This window comes from Pelophylax lessonae (assembly GCF_965119305.1).
Source record: "Pelophylax lessonae genome assembly, chromosome: 11".
Taxonomy (NCBI): domain Eukaryota; kingdom Metazoa; phylum Chordata; class Amphibia; order Anura; family Ranidae; genus Pelophylax; species Pelophylax lessonae.
Window position 1 is genome coordinate 33,901,693 of NC_138778.1, and position 22,598 is coordinate 33,924,290.

At 43.9% G+C, this 22,598-nt stretch overlaps 1 protein-coding gene across 1 annotated transcript in view; it reads left to right on the forward strand.

Moving 5' to 3' along the window:
- The window catches only part of MTCL2 (microtubule crosslinking factor 2), a 197,779-nt gene that overhangs the window by 107,458 nt on the left and 67,723 nt on the right, over positions 1 to 22,598 (forward strand). Inside the window, exon 5 of the mRNA XM_082271721.1 lies at positions 9,293 to 10,540. Within this exon, the coding sequence (XP_082127847.1) occupies positions 9,293 to 10,540 (1,248 nt within the window). The remainder of the gene's footprint in view (positions 1 to 9,292; positions 10,541 to 22,598) is intronic.

Sequence of the window (22,598 nt, forward strand, 5' to 3'; positions counted from 1 at the left end):
CCGAGCGGGGGGCGGGGGGAGCAGCCGCTAATAACTATAACTATGTGAGCGCTTCACCTCCCTGTCAGCGGAGATACATGCCTGACAGGGAAGTGAAGGCTCACATAGTTATAGTTATTGTAAGGAGTTCTTACAATATAGTTACACAGATTATTGTAAGGAGTTCTGAATACTGACGGCTTGGAAAATACTGTATTTTCTGGCGTACTTTTGAACCTCGAAAAAATCCCTCAAAAATGGGGGGTCGTTTTATAAGCCGAGTATAATATCTCCAAGGTAACCTAAATACAAGTATTACCAGTAGATGTAATCTCAAGACGCTGGCTGTGTGGGAATCCTGTACCGGTATACCGTATGTACCGTAGCTTCGGCTACATAGAGTGTACCGCGCTGAGCCAATCACAGTGAGCGATGTATTCTATTATTGAATGCAAAGCCTGCTCAGATTGGCGGAGTAACCTCAGCCCGCCTCTCTGACTCTGCCAATCCGAGCAGGCTTTGCATTCAATAATAGAATACATCGCTCACTGTGATTGGCTCAGCGCAGTATACTGTATGTAGCCGAAGCTACGGTACATATGGTATACCGGTACAGGATTCCCGCACAGCCAGCGTCTTGAGATTACATCTACTGGTAATACTTAGGGTACCTTGGAGATATTATGAGAGATTACATGTATTACAGTACCTAGGGTACCTTGGAGATCTATGAGAAATCTGATGTTTTTCAATGGTGTTGCCTTGCTTCGGAAGGGGGTAGTCTTATACGGCGAGTATAGCCCAAAACCTATGTTTTATCTTGAAAATTAGGGGGGTCGTCTTATACGCCTGAAAATACGTTCTATTATAAATAATGAATTACTCAAAGAACAACCCTGAAAATTCTAGTTGCTTCGTAGTCAACTAAGCACATTATAACATTATAAATTCTGATTTCACTGACCTTGTTCCAGGTCAGTAACTAGAAACTGGGTTACTAGGACCCCCAGGTCCACTAGGACCTGGGGTCCTAGTGGACAACAGGCTTGGCAGTGGCATGCAATGCCAAGCCGCTGCAAGCAAGGCCAACAAAATACTGGGATGTATAAAAAAGGGGATTCACTCCAGAAATAAAGAGATTATTCTCCCACTCTACAAGACTCTGGTCCGGCCACATCTGGAGTATGCTGTCCAGTTCTGGGCACCGGTCCTCAGGAAGGATGTGCTGGAACTGGAGAGAGTCCAGAGAAGGGCGACAAAAAATTATTAGGGGAATGGAGAATCTAAGCCATGGGTGTCCAACCTTTTGGCTTCTCTGGGCCACATTGAGTGTACAGAAATTTTCCCGGGCCGCATATAAAATATATACTATTAGTTAAGGTATATAAGTAATAAAACGCCGCTGCACCCTTCCTGTGCTGCCACGCTAATTTAACACAACTAGTGGTTGATCCCCTCCGAGGATGCCTCTGTGGCCGTGCCCCCGACTCGACTTTCTTCCTCCCCAGCAAAAATTGTCAGGGGGCAGTGGGCCGCATTGCCTGCGGTTGTGGGCCGCAGGTTGGACATGCCTGATCTAAGCTATGAGGAAAGACTACAAGCATTGAACTTATTCTCTGTGGAGAAGAGACGCTTGAGGGGGGATATAATATCAATGCACAAATACTCTACTGGCGACCCTAGCATAAGGAAAAAACTTTTTAGAGAAGGGGAATACAATAAGACACGTGGCCACTCACTAAAACTTGTGGAAAAACGGTTTAACCTTAAAATATGTAAGGGTTTCTTCACTGTCGGAGCAGTAAGGATGTGGAATTCTCTTCCACAAGCAGTGGTATCAGCAGGGAGCATCGATGGTTTCAAAAAATTTAGTCGGGCACCTTAAAGACCACAACATAAAGGGATATACAATGTACGGTAAACATTAAACACACACCTCATAGGTTGAACTGGATGGACTGATGTCTCTTTTTCAACCTCACTAATTATGTAACCATGTAAGAAACAGCTATGGACAGCCAAACCTCTAGCATTTTCAAAAATGTCAGCCTTTTTTTTATTTTTTTAACATTCGATGGTAAATGGGGGATAACCTCAAATGACATTGGTATGTTTCTTTGTAAGTCGGGTTATTTTCTTGCACATCAACTGGTTTACTGTATGAATCTTGTGACATTTGATTCATGTTTTGCTCGATTATTCCCTAATTAAAAGAGTTAGACTTATTCCCCTTTGAGGATTTGTGCCAGTATGAATATGCTCATTTATGCACAATCATTAGTATTCCACTCCCGCTCTCGCTCCCCTATCTACATCACTGTAGTGCTTTGATTAAGGCTCCTGCCTTCGTTAAAAATAAAGGGGGCTTTGAAACGGTTCCCTTGATTACAGTGTGAAGGCATCTGGGAGGGGAGGGAGGGAATATTCAGAGGGAGCAGGGGAGACATGGACAAATGCTATTCTGTGCTGTGTAATGGCATGGCAGATAAACGACACAGGGGAAGCTGTCAGCAGCACACAGAGCCGTAGTCAGCTGCAGCCGGCCGCGCTCAAAATATTTGTACAAGTTGGTACAAAGGGCCAGTACTTTTTTTTTTTTTTTTGTGTTCACAGCCACGAATACTGTCATTAAGATGTAAGAACAGTATGTTATTCTACTCATAATAACGCATGGGTTTCCTTGTCCTCCATGATGGAGGAACGCTAATTAGGTGAACACTGTTATTCTACTCATAATAACGCATGGGTTTCCTTGTCCTCCATGATGGAGGAACGCTAATTAGGTGAACACTATGTTATTCTACTCATAATAACGCATGGGTTTCCTTGTCCTCCATGATGGATGGCTAATTAGGTTTTTTTTTGCTTCTAGAGTCCCCAAGAGGTACAAAGAAACCAGAGGGTAAATCAGTTCAGCAGACTCGCCCTAAAATAACCGTTTTGGAGTGTCTAATCTGCACTCCGCATTGTGGGTTTGTCATCCAGATGTTAAAACTGAATTCTAAGCGAAATGGTTATTAGTATATCTCTGAAATTACAGAGTTCTCGCCTAGGCGAAAATAAATGAGGGCTTGGAAAAACCAATTTAGATGGGACTTTAACGGTACCAATAGAAAATAACGTATTGACAAAAGAGTTAAAAATATTTGAGCTTTATTCATTAGAGTAAAAACTCATCAGCTAACTATGAGCTTGATGAATGTTGTAGAAGATACAAAAAACAGAAAATAAACGGACATCAAAAAAACAGACATAAATGATAGGATGGATCACATGTATAGATACAACCATGTATACATGACCATATAACAAGAGTATATAGGTGGCTACTCAAAGTGAACACTCCAATGTTCATCCACTGGGGTAGCACTCAGCGCCCAACATGTTTTGCCGAAGGCTTCTTCAGGGGCGTATAGTAAATTGCAACAATGGTCGTGATGCTTGGTAAGTACCTACTGGATAAGAATTTTCATATGGGATACATTCTAATATCAACATAAAATCAGAAGGAGAGATTACTATACGCCCCTGAAGAAGCCTTCGGCGAAACATGTTGGGCGCTGAGTGCTGCCCCAGTGGACGAACATTGGAGTGTTCACTTTGAGTAGCCACCTATATACTCTTGTTATATGGTCATGTATACATGGTTGTATCTATATATGTGATCCATCCTATCATTTATGTCTGTTTTTTTGATGTCCGTTTATTTTCTGTTTTTTGTATCTTCCACAACATTCATCAAGCTCATAGTTAGCTGATGAGTTTTTACTCTAATGAATAAAGCTCAAATATTTTTAACTCTTTTGTCAATACGTTATTTTCTATTGGTACCGTTAAAGTCCCATCTAAATTGGTTTTTCCAAGCCCTCATTTATTTTCGCCTAGGCGAGAACTCTGTAATTTCAGAGATATACTTTAAACAAGTCTACGAGGGATGTTGGTACCACTGTGCTAAATTTTTCTGCACCCATATTTCCCAGTGACACACCTTAAATCTTTTTCGAAATGGTTATTATGTAAATGTATACATGTTTTTAACAATTTTTAAAAAAAATAAAACTGTGCAGTAACTAGGCTATATATTTAATTTAAATTAACCTTTTCCCAAAACAATTAATTTTTCGCTAATTTAAAATTCTTGTTTTGTCTATAAAAGTCCGTGCCGGGGCACCCTCAGGGGGGCGGCGGGCGGGCATACTATGGGCCCTCTCAACCGCAAACGTGGCAGAAAAGGCCTCCCTGCCATAGTTGGAGATCAGCAGATTTTCCAGAATGTGGGGGGGGGGGGGGATCCGCACCCTCTGCGCCCTCCGGGAGCCCCACAAAGCGAAGGTTGCAGCGCCGGGCCCTATTTTCTAAGTCGTCTTGTTTCTGGGCAAGTTGCTGGAACTGGCGCTGAAGCGGGTCAGTAGTGTGCTGTAAGGGGAGAATGACATCCTCTGCCTGGCTGATTCTGGCCTCTGTGTCTGTGACCCGGTCCCTAAGCTTAGACAAATCCTGTCTAATCAATGATACATCCACCTTCACCTCTTCTATCTTGGCCATTAGTGTGGCCTGACAAGTGGAAATGGCATCCAGTACCTTGTTGAGGTCGGGGGCAGCTGCGGGCGCGGGAAGCTCGGCGCCATATTGTGCAGCGGGGCCCGGGTCCTGCCGGCGGAATTTGTCCAGAGGGGCAGCGGCTGTGGAGGAGCCCTTCTTCGGCGGAGACATGGCTCAGGACGCTCGGGATCGAGTCACACAGGTCCGCTGAGTGAGAAGTCGTGGGCACCCAGGATGGGTAAGGATGGATTGACCGAGAGCAGAGCTAGGCACTCTTGTGACCTACTCCATTGCCGTCCAGGCCACGCCCCTCTAAAATTCAATTTTCTCTAAAGCAATGTAGATGTAGCACCCTCCTAGAAAAGTGCTAGGTAAACTATACGGAGGCTCTTTCTGCTTATCAGGAGAGCCTGATCTGTTAGTGAGGTCTGTCACATGATTCCAGGTGTGATCTATTTGGTCTGGGCAGTCTCCCCACTGTATCCAATAAGGGAGCTTGTTGGACAGTGGAGGAAACCTAGCCAATAGTACACCAGGGTTTATGACTGTCCCAGTGGGCGGGCATTGCCGCAAAGTCTCCTGGGATTGGAAATAAATCCTGAGTGGGCATGTGACAGTGTGTCTTTATTGGTGGGAGCAAAGTCCCAGGAGGAGGTGGACGGCTGTCTCTCCTCCTGTTGCTGAGGAAGGTGGTCCAGGCGGTCGGCCTAGGGACCAGGGGTTGAGCTGTGCTGCAGAGGATCCAGTGTGCTGACCAGTGGAGCTGCTGGGCAGAAGACTTCAGGAAAAACAGTGTCCTGAGTACTCAAGGATCTGCCCAGGGGTCTGCCTAAGAGAGGAGCACTCCAGAGAGGTCAAGGGGATCAAGGAGCCAGCTACCCAGAATGTGACAGTAAAGGGGGTGCCAAGTAGTTAAGCCCTGAAGATTAGGGGACAAAGGGGGCGCCAGGAAGGGCCCTGAATTTGTTCAGCAGTACAGTCTAAATCAAAGAATAGCTTGCCTTAGGAAAGGATTACCTCAGGAAGCTTTAAGGACTCTTTTTTCACAGCCAAGGGCAAAGTGAAACAGCAGCCTAGCCGCGACTAGCTCAATACAGCGTTACACAGCATTAATCAGCCAATTTCCAAGTCGTCCCTGACGATTGTGCATAATTCTTTAAAGTTAGAGTATCCCACTCATCCCTTCTCCTATACAAGTTCCTAATAAAACATAAAAAAACAAAGAAACTGGACTGATCCTTGTCATTCAATTACAATATGATTTGTGTCAAGCCCCCAAAGACTTGATATGCAACAGACCCGAAGCGTACATTTTATTTTTTATTTTTTGAACTGACATTCGTAGACATCTGATGTTTTTGCATCCTGAATGAATGGGTTTCTCTCGTATGAATATCCTGTTGACCAATGACCCGTATAAACATCCCAAAAAAATGGGGAAGACTGCAATGCAGACCTACTACAAATGGTAGTCTGCGGCACACCCAGACATTCCAGCATCAATGGTTTGCGAAAAAGTGGAGCATGTTTTTCTTCTAATCAGCGCTATTTAAAGGTTCAATGTTTTTAGATTTATTTTGGGCTCTGTCCTGTGGCGTCACACAAATCATATGTGGTTTCTGAATTTAAAGGATCCGCCAAACCAAAAATGTCATTGTTTAGATGCTGGAGAGTGGAATCAGTCTCTTCTGTCTCGGGGACTCTGTTGGTAGAATCTCTGCGCTCTGCATGCCCTTTTGTGGCCATTATTAGGGGTTCCTTTTTTCCCAGTGGGAATTTTTTATTTTCCACCTTAGCACAGTGTAACCGGGATTCAAAAAAGCCTACAGATCAGAAAATATATAATATATATATTAATAATTTATTTTTTTTTTTTTACCAAATACAAATCAAAAGCGAAAACTGGTGAATATAAGCATGGAGCTTGTAGTGTTTTCTCCAGTTGAGAAGATTTGGTTGGTGTAAAATAAAACAGGGTTTTGGCTCCATTCTAGAATAAGCCCTACCTGTAATAAGTGCATTATGCTGTTTTTAGTATGTTAGGTTAGGGAAAAAGATATGTGCAGGTGAAGATCTAGTGACTTGAAAGCAACACACTCAGAATGCTGCTGAAATCAGTTCTATATGCTCCAAAAAACAGAGGGGTTCAACAAAATTGCATCATTGTCGTCGGAAAGTGGCAAAGAGCAAATCTGCATGATATAAAATATAATGCATAACAAAAAAAAAAAAAAAAACAACCCCCTGCAGCTGAATGAGCTAATAAATGAACGGAGTAATCGTCCATCAGGCTACGTTCACATGTGGGCGTAGCTTATCGCGGGCAGAATCACTGAGATTCTGCCCACGATCCGGAATCATTGCAAATCGCGGGACGCCTGTGCAATGCCGTGATTTGCACAAAAGAAGCTACTGTACCTTTTTTGGGCGTCATGCGCCCCCCGATTCTGTTTGCGCGATGTTACCGCGATTCGGCAGGCGGAAATTGCGGCAACATCGCACAGCGCTTGAGGTGCAATTGCAAATCACAGGAATCGCACAGGCGTCCCGCGATTTGCAATGATTCCGGATTGCGGGCAGAATCGTGGTGATTCTGCCCGTGATCTGCTACGCCCACATGTGAACGTAGCCTCAATGTTTTTTATTCCAAACCTTTTCGTCCTTGTGTTGTATCCTATGTATATAAATATTTAATTGAGAGATGCCACCAGAAGCTGCATGTGCAAGTCATTGTACTTGAAAATTGAAAACCAGTATTGTACATTTTTGCTCATTGTGGGATCGATCTGTATGTATGGAATATTGCTTAACCCTGTCCCACCCACCCCAGCGGTTATGAACGGCAGCGGCCCGGGAAGGATCAGTGATTGGTTTTTAGTGGTCACATGATTGGGAGCTGGTCTCACCACCATTAGTGGGGACCGAGTTACCTTTTTGACCATTTGGCCTCTGTGCTAGGAGCACGCAATGAGTGCTCTCTCGGTACAGACACATCGACTGCCCAGTGATGCATATGTGTGGAGCGTGCGCCACGCATATGTGTTACACGAGCAGGAACAGGTTAAAGGGGGCCTGTACTGTGGAAGCTGTGCTCGAAAAAGGTAAGCAGAGGACAAAACTAGTCACAAGTATTCCAAACAAACAATTCAGCCAAGCGCTCACTCCGAAGGGGATGACCAGCGTGCTGCTCTCCTCAGGCAGGGAACTCCAACATGGGTACATAAAAGAAAAGAAAAAGGAGGCGCAAACACCTAGTGCATTACCCGTGGTCACCATAAAAATATTTTAATATAATGCCAAATGCATACTCAGACAAGAAAAATGATAAAATCGCATTACAAGAATCCACCACACATGGAATGGAACATGTCCTTGTAGATAGGACTGCTAATTTGTTTCGGGAGTCAAGATCCCTTCATCAGAGCTCTGATTTTATCATTGTTCTTGTCTGAGTATGCATTTGGCATTTTATTAAAATAATTTTTATGGTGACCACGGGTAATGCACTAGGTGTTTGTGCCTCCTTTTTCTTTTCTTTTAGTCAAGTATTGCCTGAGGCCTCCTTCAGCTGATATTTTGCCAGTTACTGACTTACCAAATCATTTATTGCACTGTATTTCTGGGTAGAGTTGGCCATCTTGGTGGTGTAGCAGGGCTTTGCTTCTTGCCAGAGCTTTACTCCTGATGATTGATAGAGGAATAATCATGAAATTACTGAAGAGGTGGTCAGAATGAAGTTGAAGCAGGGGAATCCTTGCATTACAGATCCTTAAGCCCCGTACACACACACAGATTGTTGGCCAACCGATCGGCCGTCTTTTGTCCAGTGTTGTTTGTTGGTTGAAATGTGTTCTAGACTTGCACTGGACTTTTGTTGGCCAACAAAAACCAACTTCAGAAGTGATGTCATGTGATGGTTGACTTTCAGTGTGTTTTTTCTTCTCTGAGCATGCCCAGTCTTGCTCATCTGATTTTTGTCTGCCGAAATCTGTACTGACTGACGAACAATCGGCCGTTCTTTGTTGGCCAACAAACATTTTATAGCATGCATACCAGATATTTTCCGGCCGAAAATTCGCAGTTGGTTGTCGGAAGCATCATACTAACAAGCCTACAATCGGCAGATCGGACGTTGGCCGACAATTTACGGCCAACAATCTGTGCGTGTGTATGAGGCTTTAGTTCTTCTTTTCCAACAAGAGCAGTGAGGAGCACTATAGTGACCACACCAAACTTCACTACAAATCTCTGGAGACTAGCAGACAGCAGTGCCTTAGATCTCACAGTGCAGATATACAACTTTGAGGCTCAAGGCACAGGAGAGCCTAGACTAATGATGTGCACTATATTTTCAGGAGAAATTAAAGACAATAAATTTTTTTTTTAGGGTATTGCTTTAGACCGGTTTAAGATTCATTTATTCTAATTTGCACTGGCCAGCTTGTGCATATGAGCGCCACTTCTAGGGGTTATGCATTTTGTTTTTTTTAATTTTTTAGCTGTGTGTCATTTGTGGCATTAAGGAAAATTAAATCTATTTTGATAGGAATTAATTGATTGGAGCTAGTCAGTAAAGCCATACCTTGGTTTCACCCTGTGCATAATATATGAATTGTTGACAATCCATATCCGTGTTGAGGAATAATTTGTATTGGATATTTGATTTTTCTCTTTCTTTTTAAAAATAACAAAAAATTCAGTTCATGTAATTAACATTAATAACATTTTGGTATAGCTATGAACCTATATAACCTATTTCTTTGAATTGCAGGAAGACAATGCTGATCTTAAATGTCAACTGCACTTTGCAAAAGAGGAATCTACTTTAATGTGTAAAAAGCTAACAAAGTTGGCAAAGGACAACGACACAATGAAGGAAGAACTGATTAAGTACAGGTCCATGTATGGAGACCTGGATAGCTCATTGTCCATTGACGAACTATCCAACACTCCACATTCTAGGGAAGCTGAGCTGAAGTCTCATCTCAAACTTGTTGAAGAGGAAGCGAACCTCCTGAGTCGAAGGATAGTAGAACTTGAAGTTGAAAATAGGGGTTTAAGGGCAGAAATGGATGAGATGAAAGTTCACGCTGATAGAGAACATCTTAGTCAGGATTCAAGATTTTCTTTCTTGTCCGGAGAATCGGGAGACAGTTTTGTGGAGCTCAGAAGGCATCTGCAGTTTGTGGAAGAAGAAGCCGACCTTCTCAGGAGATCTATGATGGAGTTAGAGGACCAAAATAAGCTACTGATGAATGAGCTCAATAAATACAAGTCTGACCATGACCTGGACATCACCTTGTCGGAGGACAGCTGTTCTGTCATTAGCGAACCTTCTCAAGAGGAACTCACAACTGCCAAAATGCAGATCAGCGAACTCAGTGGCAAAGTCAAGAAACTCCAGTATGAGAATAGGGTGCTTCTTTCAAACCTTCAACGCTACGATCTGGCATCATGTCAAACCACGAAACCTTTCATGGAGACAGATGCTGAAGCAGGAGATTCTGCGCAATGTGTCCCGACACCTCTCTGGCGAGAAGGACCAATTGGTGGGGAAATGGATAGTACAGATTCAAAAGAATGTGCTGGGAAGGGAACTGGTAAGACTCCAGAAGCTTCTCACACATCACCATCCTGGTTACCAAAGATTAAAGAGCTGGAAAGTCTCTATGGCATTCGAGCACAAGTGGAAATGATTAGCAAAGCAATAGAAGTCTTGACGTCCTATGCCAATGGTTTTCCATCAGGTGTAAAGCTCTGCACAAATAATGACTGTGGGGATCTCTTGTTGACAGACGCTATTGATAATAGTGAAGTCGCAAGCAACTCCAAACTGATCAGTGCCATTTTTAGTAGACTTGGAGTGTTACAACAGGAACTAAATAGTTTTACCAAGAAAGTTGACGCTCTTGGAGAATCCTACAAAGGACCGCAGGATTCTTCCTTGTCACTACCAGATACTACCTATCAAGGTACCTCGAACGACTCTTCCAAGAAAGAGCACATCTCCAGTTTACAGGTGAGTGCTACATGCATTACCATGCTAAATCCTTTCCCTTTACCTCCCCACAGCAAATATTTCTCGACTTGCCTTGCCTTACCTGCTTAATTGATAAACATACCCATAACCTACTTACACCGAATAACTAATCGTTAACTGCATGCATGGTGATTGCACACAAGATTGGACTCTATGCTATTTTAGTAGTCATTATGTACTGTAGAATACAGCTTAGATCAGTGATGGCAAACCTTGGCACCCCAGATGTTTTGGAACTACATTTCCCATTAATTTCAACTACACTTCAGAGTGCATGAGCATTATGGGAAATGTAGTTCCAAAACATCTGGGGTGCCAAGGTTCGCCATCACTGGCTTAGATAGAAAAGTAGCATTTATAGAAACCAGAATGCCAGAAGCCACTGACACAGCCAGGACACAGGGCTGTCTACACCTCTCCTGCCTCCCCTGCAGTGGATCGGATGACTTGCTGTAAAGCCTGCTTTCCTATCACTCATGTGAGTGCATTACCTTTTATGCCAATAAAGTATTGTTTTAATACTACACTCAGGTGGCGCTGCTCTGTTCTCTCTCTTTTTTGCATTTTTAGAAACACACATTGGGGCTGCTATAATGCTTTTGTGCAAGCCATACAACGAGTCAAGTTTACAATTTGTTTTTTTGGGTCAGATATGAAATGAATGGGGCAGCATGTATCTAAGAAGATCCATAATATTCTCTCCTTTTTACTGACAAGGCCATGTTCATTAGAGAGGTGGGACTAATATTGATCATCTTTAATTTTTAGGACCTTTTCACACTGATACATTTTTCCTGTGTTTTTTCCTTGCAAGAAAATGGTTTCCCTTTTAAATCCTATGGGACTTTTCACACCACGGCGTTACAGGTGCAGTGCGTTTTGAAAAGTGCTGCATCTTAACGCGGCTTCCCATTGAAATGAATGAAAATCAAGGTTAAATCACAGGTGCAGGCAGCCCAGAAACGCACAGCAAACGCATGTGAAACACGGCAAAGTCATAAAAGCGCATATGCGTTTTTACCACAATTTTGCTACAGAGCAGTGTGAACGTACCCTTACTGTATCATGCACTTCATATTTGTCACATCGAAAACTGTCAAAGATGTACAATATGCTTCAAACTAGGGATCGACCGATTATCGGCAAAGCCGATATATCGAGGGCCGATCTGCACTTTTCCCGATATATCGCAATCGGCCCCTGAGGTTACCGATATTTCGGGAAAGTGCTTGTACCGGGGTGATGCCTGCAGCTAGAGGCATCGCCCCGGTACCGGCGTCCATAGCCAACGGTCGGCTGTCTTATGACAACCAATGCGGCTGAGAAGCCGCTCGGCTGTCATTACAAGGAGCCGGAGGGGACTAGTACAGAAAGTAAGGAAAAATCTCAGGGGGGCCACTAGCAGAGATTCTAAACCTTCCCCCACTCTATCCCAAATTATATCATTTTTGCGCTCGCATACATTGGTAGGGATGATGTCACAAAAAAAAATAAATAAAAGATGTTATAGCGCGAAAATAATGACCTCCCTATGTAAAGAGTTATTTACCAAGTTGAAGATCAGTGTTGATAGTTTCTGCAATTTTACTTTGATCCATATTTGGGTGGGAAGGATTTTTTATTGTTATACTGTGTGTGTGTGTGTGTGTGTCTGGCAACATACTGTATACCTAAATTCAGTTTAATGCATAATTGTTGATTTGGCACCTGCACTTGAAAATATGTTTGTGCACTCACATTATTAAAATGGTTCTAAAGGCAGAAGGTTTTTTACCTTAAAGCGGAGTTCCACCCAAAAGTGGAACTTCCGCTTTAAATAGTCCTAATCCCCTGACATGCCACATTTGGCATGTCATTTTTTTTTTGGGGGGGGGAGCGGGTACCTAGTTTTGACAGGTACCCGCTCCCACTTCTGCTCGGAGCGCCGTGGCGCCCTGAGCGGAAGTTCTCCTCTCCCCCTCCCTCCCTGCAATCTTCTGGGACATGTCAGAGGTCAGAGGTCCCAGAAGATTGCCGGCCAATCACAACGCATAGCGCAACTCGCGCATGCGCAGTGCGTACCCGGCTGTGAAGCCGCAAACTGTCACAGCCGGGTGCCCACATCAGTGATGCCGGCGCCGCAGAGCAGAGAGGGAGAAAACGGTGCATCGATGGACCGTGGGACAGGTGAGTGCGGTTAGGCTGGAACTCCGCTTTAATGCATTCTATGCATTTTTACCTTAATGCATTAAGATAAAAAACCTGTGTGTAGCAGCTCCCCTCAGCCCCCCTAATACCTGAGTCCCATCTCAATCCAGCGATGTTGCATGAGAGCCTCGGCTGTCACTCCTCATTGGCAGAGGCAGCAGCGGGCACCATTGGTACCCGCTACTATTAATCAAATTAATTGGGACAGTGTAAAAATAAAAAATGAAAATAAGAAAAAAAAAAAAAAATTGGAAAGCGCCCCGTCCCTCCGAGCTCGAACGCAGAAGTGAACGCATACGCAAGTCGCGCCCACGTATGTAAACAGTGTTCAAACCACACATGTGAGGTATCGCCGCGATCGTTCGAGCGAGAGCAATCATTTTAGTACTAGACCTCCTCTGTAACTCTAAACAGGTAACCTGTACAATTTTTTTAAAGCGTCGCCTATGGAGAGTTTTAAGTACCGTGGTTTTGTTACCATTCCATGAGCGTGTGCAATTTTAAAGCATGACATGTTGGGTATCAATTTACTCGGCGTAACATTACCTTTCACATTATACAAAAAATTGGGCTAACTACTGTTTTCTTATTATTTTTTTATTCAAAAAAAAGTATAATCCTTCCAAAAGAATTGCATTTGTAAGACCGCTGCACAAATACAGTGTGACAAAGTATTGCAATGATCTCCGTTTTTATTCTCTAGGGTCTCTGCTAAAAAAAATATATATAAATATATATATATAATATATATATATATATTATATAAATGTGTGTGTGTGTGTGTGTGTGTGTGTGTGTGTTTAGGGGTTCTAAGTCATTTTCTAGCAAAAAATACTGATTTTTAACTTGTAAGCAACAAATGTCAGAAATAGGCCTGGTCCTTAAAGTGGCGTTCCGGTCTAGGAAACTTTTTGTCGATAAAAATACCCCCGGGACAGTCAGGGCTAGTGCATTTCAGAATGGATAGCCTCTGAACTGTCCGAGGTTGCACTTCTTTTTTAGAAGAAATACTTACCTTGAAAATTTCCTGTCCAGCGCTGCCATCTCAGGTGTGGGCAGCTGAAGCCAGGGCATCCTCTCAGTCCCAGAATGCCCTGCACCGGCCTCGCTGGTCACTTCTGGTGCAGGCGCATCATCCCTGCATGCCCAGAAGCTGTTCAGCAGGGAATGACGCGCCTGCACCGGAAGTGACGAGCGGGGCCGGTGCAGGTGCATTGACCCTTGGGAGCTATGACGTTCAGCTCCCAGGAGTCAATTTAAGCAGGAAGAGACGGCGCGGGGCGTGGCCGCAGAGGGAGGAAGTGGAAGAAAGGTAAGTATATTTTTCTTCAATAACAAGGTAAGTAATTGGAAAAAAAAATCGGGACTATCCATTTCTTTTTTAGGAGATTTTCAGCAAGCGGGTGGCCCAAAGTGGTTTTTGAGGCCGGAACTCCGCTTTAAGTGGTTAAAAATGAAACCATGGAGCTTCCAGTAATGTTATTTATTGATGGCATCTCCCCTTCATCGCCTCCCACTAATGCTGGTAGACCAGTCAAGATGGTATATGGATAATATGAAATATGAATAATGCAAAAGGTGACAGATTTTAAAGCATGCATGCAAAAAATGTATTTGCAGTTGGAGAAAGTATGCATTTAATGCGATTTGAAGTTTATTACACGTCCTAAAGATCCATAGTACAGCTCTGAGAATAATGATCTCAAACAAGGATGCATGCACAGCTCAAAGAACTTGAGCCGCTTCCTTGAAAGTAGAAAAAGCCTCATGGGTGTAAAATGTTTCTATAGTCATCCTTCAATTTCTGTAATAAATAAATACTCTGGTAAAATAGGAAAAGTAAAGGCTTTGATGCCCTATAACTGTCAGACAAGATGGGCCTAGAGGTCTCTCCTTAGATCAGCCAATAACGTGACAAGGTAGGAGTTTACGCTGTTAACCACTTTTCTGGTGATGGGACCCTGGGGCTCCGCTATCTTCTTTATTTATATTACGGTTTATGGAATAAAGATGCTGAGACTTTGTGGCAATTTCAATTCAGGACTGAAATCCTATTTCACAAGGAAGGTCTGGATGAATGCCAAGAGACCGAGCAGTCGGTGAAAAGGATATCAGATCAATGAGCATTTCACGCTTGCTACTCCACTCTTTCCCATTTGGCAGGCTACCAATCTTGTTGCCTGAGGTTTTACAGTGGCCTAAATTGCATTGCAGCAGATTGAAAGTGGCCAAGCAGTGTAATGATTACAGCATGAGCTGCATTACAGACAATACACGGCTCCCATTTGTCTTGAGGCTTACAGTGAAGGTAAAATGATGGTGAAATCAGGGCTGACCCAAGACGTTGTGCTGCCTGGGTCCAGGAATGAAATGCTGCCCCACTCCTCCCCCAATAAAAAATATCATGCCCCCACATTCATTATTTTATATAAATATTCAATTTAGAAGATATTGTATATACTGTTATCTTCTTCCATAACTCACCAGCCGACCGGCCCACCAAACACGGTCTGTCTGTCCTCCTGTCACTCCTATGTCTGCTGTGGCCACCGCCCTAGAAGATCCAGCCTGTCCTGCATGAGATGGAGTGCGCTGATCTCTGACGTCATTGCGCACACCACAATCACATGGTGGATGTTCTCCTAGGAGACACTCCGCTTCCTCATACTCATCAGTTTGCACTACGGGTGGCAGTATGAGATTGGGAAATGACACCCGTAATGCGCCGCAAACTGATGGCACGCAAAATTGCTGGCAAAAAAAAAAAAATATCTTGGAAGTCCGTTTGCTGCCCCTCTCAAAGTGCTGCCTGGGTCCAGTGGACCCATGGTAGGGCCGACCCTCGTTTGTGGGTGAGGCAAGGGACTCTTCATAGTCAAAACAAAAATTCACAACCTGCCAATCCTAGGGTTTAAAAGAGGTAAAGTAAACCGATTGGTGATGTGATGGAATATTGCTGGATGCCTCTGCAGTAGCAGTTTGTCAATTGTTGGCAATGAGTTTCATGCAGTACACTCTGAATCAATGTTGTTGACAGCGTGAGCACTCATGCCCCCGGCCTAAAACTTGTCCCCAACACATAGGACCTACTGAAACAAAACTTGATACAGGGAGCACATCCTACCTTAGTAGTTCAGTCTTTCAGGTAACAATTTACTGCGCTAATATACCCCACTTCCTTTTATTGGTAATCTGGTGATCCTGGAAAGCGCCTGTTTGAGAAGCTAGAGCACACTGCAGGCTTCCTGCTGCCTCTCACATGCATACAGCCTGGGCTGACATACAATTTTAGTGCTAAAAGGTTTCTCAAAGCCACCAGTTACATTCATTAGAAGTTTAAATGGGATTGGTGATGCAGGAAACAAAAGGGAAGATATACAGCACTGGCTTTAAGAGGCCTAAAGCAAATGTAAAGCTTAAATGTACTTTCTTACATATATATACTTCCCTGTCTCCACTCACCTGCCAGATTTAATACTGTGTGGCCCATTGGGAAGCACAGCAGTGTTAATTATTTTGATAAAAATATTTTCTTTGACGAAAATACCAATTGACCTCCAAAAGATTTACCCCCCCCCCCCCTTTCTGACCAGGTCATTTTTTTTTTTGCGATACGGCAGTGCATTACTTTAACTGACAATTGCAGAGTCATGCGACATTGTACCCAACTTTTTGTCCTTTTTTTCCCCTAGAATATAGATAGATAGATAGATTATCTTGTATAGATAGATAGATAGATAGATAGATTGGTGGTATTTGATCACCCCTGCGGTTTTTATTTTTTAGGCTATAAGCAAAAAAAAGATAAGACTATTACTACTTTGATAATACTATCATTAGAATTTCTCCATCAATTTAGGCCAATATGTATTCCGCTACATATTTTTGGTAAAGAAAAAAAAAAAATCCCTATAAGCGTATATTGATTGGTTTGCGCAAAGTTATCACGTCTACAAACTATAGGATATTTTTTATTTATTTTTTTAAATGGTAATGGTGGTGATCAGCAACTTCTAGAGGGAATACAATATTGCGGCAGACAGTTGGGCACTAACTGACACTTTTTGGGGACCAGTGACACAACAAATACAGCGATCAGTGCTAAAAATATGCTCTGTCACTGTACTAATGACACTGGCTGGGAAGGGGTTAACATCAGGGGCGATCATAGGGTTAACTGTGTGCCTGACTAGTGTTTTAGTGTACTGTTAGGGAGGTGCTTTTACTAGGGGAAGGCATGGATCCATGTCCCTGCTTTGCAGGAACACAGCATCAATGCCTTCCCTAGAGACAGAACGGTGATCTGCCTTGTTTACATAGGCAGACTGCCATTCTGCCTCTGTGCTGGATGATCAGCAGGTGCCTGAGGACAGCTCAGGAATGGGCTGTCGGCGGCACACATGTGCGCCCCAGACCCGGAAGTGTCGGTCTAGGTACGTGAATTTTATACACAACACGTGATCCTGCACAGCAGTGCCACTTTGCTGCAATATAAGTAAAGCCTCGTACACACGCAACGATTGTTGGCCGACCGATCGGCCGTCTTTTGTCCAGTGTTGTTGTGTTGTTTGAAATGTGCTCTAGACTGCACACACATTTTTTCGGCCAACAACAACCAACTCCAGAAGTGATGTCATGTGCTGGTTTACTTTCCGTGTGTTTTTTCTTCTCTGAGCATGCCCAGTCTTGCTCATCTGATTTTTGTCTGCCGAAATCTGTACTGACTGACGAACAATCGGCCGTTCTGTTGACGGCCAACAAAAATTTTATAGCATGCACACCAGATTTTGTTCGGCCGAAAAGTCGCAGTCGGTTGTCGGAAGCATCATACTAACAAGCCGAAAATCAGCGATCGGACGTTAACCGAAAATTTACGGCCAACAATCGGTGCGTGTGTACGAGGCATAAGTTATACGGGGCGGCAAGTGGTTAAAACTGGTACTGGACGACATAAATACGACTAAAATAATTCAGTTGACTAAGTGCCAGTTCACACTAGTGAGATGCCAGTAGGGTGATTGGCATACACAAAAAAACAAACAGATTCCTCCCATTCACACAAGTGAGGAGCATGGAGGCATTCTCCTCGCTGTGCTATTGTATTCTGACAGCAGGGACTCCTCCACTGTCAGAATACACTGATCAGTGCTGCAGCTGCTGATTGAAAACTTTCCAACATTCCTGTTCAACTGACTTTTGCAAAGCAGGAACAGCCATCGATGGATCAAAATTTGGCTGGTCCCTGCTGAACCTGCCAAATTTTGATCCATCTGTGGACAGCTTTAGCCATATAACTGGGGAAGAAAGTTTTACGTTTTCAGCCAGGTTCAGATAAATGATCTACCCTGTCTTTCAAGAGGCTTCATGGGCAGAAAGTCAGCCGTGCTCAGGATAATTTAATGGTAGATGAATATATTATTTCATGTGACCTCAGCGCAGCAATCCCTTTCTTTGCCAACGCCTCCTCTGCAGCTATCCTAACGGGACCTGCAACCTGCTTTTTATGACTCTTGAGATTAAGGCGTAATTGGTTTATAGCAATAAAATCTTTGTACTGCAATAACAGCGTCTCAGTCCATTCACCCAGACCTGCCGTACCCCCAGGCTATAGTCACTACTAATTATTGAATGCATTACACCCGGGCGTGCTTCTTTGTTCTAAGAGACATGAAAGATTAGTCGGATAAAAGCTCTGCTTGTATAGATTTACAGATCCCTCTGCGCGGTTCTGATTTTCCATACTCTCCTCTCTAATATACTCCATTCAGTAGATTGGTTGTGACTGGTAACGTGAGCAGCGACTACAAACTTACTAGATTTTAAAACTAGGCATAATGTTTAATAAATAGATTTACCAGGCAACCGGTTATACATTTCAATGAGTTTCTGATTCCATCCAGAAAACATTGCTACAGTAGTTAAACCTGTTGTGGCCAGCAGCTTTTAAAGCCCAGACCAGGTTTAGCAGGGTCAGCTGCTGTTCATTAAGGCTACGTTCACATGTGGGCGTAGCGGATCACGTGCAGAATTGTGGTGGTTCTGCCCGCGATCCGGAAATCATTGCAAATCGCGGGACGCCTATGCGATGCCCGTGATTTGCAATGGCACCCCAAACGCTGTGCGATGTTACCGCAATTTCCGCCTGCCGAATCGCGGGACGCATGACGCACAAAAGAAGCTCTTGTACCTTTTTTGGGCGTCATGCGTCCCGCGATTCTGTTTGCGCGATGTTACCCCAATTCGGCAGGCGGAAATCACGCCAACATCGCACAGCGTTTGGGGTGCCATTGCAAATCACGAGCATCGCACAGGCGTCCCGCGATTTGCAATGATTTCCGGATCGCTGTGATTCTGCCCGCGATCCGCTGCGCCCACATGTGAACGTAGCCTAAAGGATAAGTTCACCTTTCATAACATTACACCCATAATCGGGGTGTAAAATGTTATCAATGCACCTTCCGCTCCCCTGCTGTGACAGCTAGCTGGGATTCTTTTCCTCCCCGTTAGCTGTCAAAAAAAAAAAAAAACGTGGCCGTGTGGGGCTTCGCACACCCGGGCACGTCACTCATTCCCAGCCCTCTGTGAATGGAAAACTACAAGGTCCAATAGCCTTTGCAGCTGTCGGTTTGTTGTTTTCCATGAAAACGATGGTGCTGCAGTAGTTCAAGCGGAGTTCCGGCTTCAAAAACGACTTTGGGTCATCCGCTTGCTGACATTCACCTGCAAAAGAAATGGATAGTCACGTTTTTTTTTTTTTTTTTTCTTACCTTGTTTTTTAATAAAGTATACTTACCTTCCTTCTACTTCCTCCCTCTTTGGCCGCGGCTCGCGCCGTCACTTCCTGCTTGCGTTGACTCCTGGGAGCTGAACGTCATCGCTCCCAGGAATCAATGCGCCTGCACCGGCCCCGCTCGTCGGTTCCGGTGCAGGCGCGTCATTCCCTGCTAAACAGCTTCTGGGCATGCCCAGAAGCTGTGCTGGGATGACGGGCCCGCACCGGAAGTGACGAGCGGGGCCGGTGCAGGGCATTCTGGGACGAAGAAGACGCCCTGGCTTCAGCTGCCCACACCTGAGATGGCAGCGCTGGACAAGGAATTTTCAAGGTAAGTATTTCTTCTAAAAGGTAAGTGCGACCCAGGACAGTTCAGAGGCTATCCATTATGAAATGTACTAGCCCTGACTGTCCCGGGGGTATTTTTATTGAAAAAACATTTCCGAGGCCGGAACTCCACTTTCATTCATGCTACCTGTTAGCATGTATCGGCTTCCATGTAAGAGGAAGCTGATACACTGACAGATCTGCAGGAGACCTGCATGGCACCAGCAATCTGCTGATCCCTGGTGCAATGCTTTACAGGCTCCTGCAACAAAAATAAATAAATGCCCTTTTTTTTTACCTGCATAAAAAATTGCATTTATTTATTTATTTTTTTGTGAAAAGGTGAACTTACCCTTTAATTTTACTGGAACTGTATGACGAATTGGTCAGTTTCAAACCAGAGCTGAGAACTGTAATCAGGATCCAGCAAATTTGATGCAACATGTTATGGAGGTGCCCCAAACTCCATCGTTATTGGCATGGAGTTATCTCCAATATTAACTTGGTTTGTGGGGTGGCCCTGTTGGAACCTGGATTATTTTTGCTGTATATTGGATAGAAATAGGATTGCGGAGAATACTTTGATCCCGATAGTTCAGTCTCTTTTTCTTGCCCGTAAACTTATTGCACAAAAATAAATGGCTGGCACCACAACCCCCAACAGTAGAGGGGTGGATAACACAAGTTAAAGCAGAGTTCTACCCAAAAGTGGAACTTCCGCTCATTTCCCCCCCCCCCTTCCGGTGCCACATTTGGCACCTTTCAGGGGGGGAGGGGGGGACCGAGTACCTATTTTTGACAGCTACCCGTTCCCACTTCCGGGAGACGGCGCCGCCACGCTGTCCCTCGGAATTTTGGCCCCCTCCTCCTTCCCCCACCGTCGAGCCCATCCAAATGCGCTTCGCGCATGCGCATTAGGGGCCCGCCCATGAAGCTGCAAGGCTTCACTGCTTGGTTCCCTCTCTGTCAATCGGTGGCGGTAGCACCCGACAGCCAATGGAAACATCGGCTGCGGTGCCGACATCGCTGGACTCCAGGACAGGTAAGTATCCTAATATTAAGTCAGCAGCTACAGTATGTGTACAGTGTGTTTGTAGCTGCTGACTTTTAATTTTTGGAGGGGAGCCAATGAGACGGGAGAGAGCCTCGGCTCTCGTGCGCATTGCTGGATCAAAATAAGGCTCAGGTGTGTATATAGGAGGAGTTGCTGCATGCATAGAATGCAGTAAGTAAAAAAAAAAAAAAAAACGTCTGCCTTTACAACCCCACGGTGCTTTAGTAAATGAAGGCTCCACTTATAAAGTAGTGGTATTGCTGTATTTTATAAATGTGCATTCATCGCCTCTTGCTTCTGGACTCGCAAGCAGAGCGCTGTTGAGATTGATGGGGAACAAAAGCCAGAAAGAGGCGAACCTGATCACATGACCTGTCAGATTCATGTGACCAACATCTCTTTCAATCAGAATTCTCACTGTAGCATTCGAGAACCCTCTAGGACACCGAGGCCTGCATTTAATGAATGGAACCTAAGATGCAGGCTGCTCCTTTCCTTTAGTTTAAAGGTTTATTGGCCTCCCTAGAATTTGAAGCACCTTGGATTATGACCAAGCTTCTTTGGCCTTTGTTGGGTTTTGTCATTGCAGGGCAGGTTAAAGGATGGTCAGATATTACTGCTTATCTGAATGTGCCAAAACCTTGTGTGTTCCACCCCAAAGACTATCTGCAAACTCTGGCCTAAATCTCCACACCAGATTGTGCAGCTCTTCAGGCTGACTTGTAACTTTGCCTTAGTCAGTTTGATTGTTTTACATGTCATTATAGTAAGACATATTGAAAGCGTCACTTGCCATATTGAGGTGGTTGGAAGCACCAACAAGATTATTCTTCCCCATGTAACAGCAGATGTCTGTTCTGATGATCGTGTTTCGATAATGACTTGTACAGAAGCAGTGCAAGCTGTTGAGTTCCTAACGTTATCATATCTCAGCAGATTTTAGGGATGTCAGCACTGTAAGGACCAGTAAACCCAAATAGAAGTTGGCTTTTAGATAAATGTTTGCATGTTGACAATCACTTAAAAAAAAAAAACTATAGCAAATAAGTTCTAATCATTTTTTAAACTATGTGGGCTGATCATTGTGATCAGCTGGGGGAAATTATCCTGAGCATGGCTGACTTCCTCTCCAGGAATCCTCTTGAAAGAAAGGGTAGATCACTTATCTGCACCTGGCTGAAAACGTAAAACTTTTTTCCCCAGTTATATGGCTAAGCTGTTCACAGGTGGATCAAAATTTGGCAGGTTCAGCAGGGACCAGCCAAATTTTGATCCATCGATGGCTGTTCCTGCTTTGCAAAAGTCAGTTGAACAGGAATGTTGGGAAAGTTTTTTTTTCATTCAGTCAACAGCTGCAGCACTGATCTGTGTATTCTGACAGTAGAGGAGTCCCTGCTGTCAGAATACAATAGCACAGCAAGGAGAATGCCTCCATGCTCCTCACTTGTGTGAATGGGAGGAATCTGTTTGTTTTTTTGTGTTTGCCAATCAGCCTTCCTTCTGATCAAAAAAAAAAAGCATAATCTATGGCCAGCCCAAAACCAGGAATAAGAGTACAGTAAAACCTTGGATTGAGTGTAACTTTGGTTTTAAGGCGTTTGGCAAGACAAGCAAAACTTTTTTTTATAAATTTTGACTTAAGCAAGTGATGTCTTGATACACAAGTAAAGTAGCATTGTGTCACAACGGAGTATAAA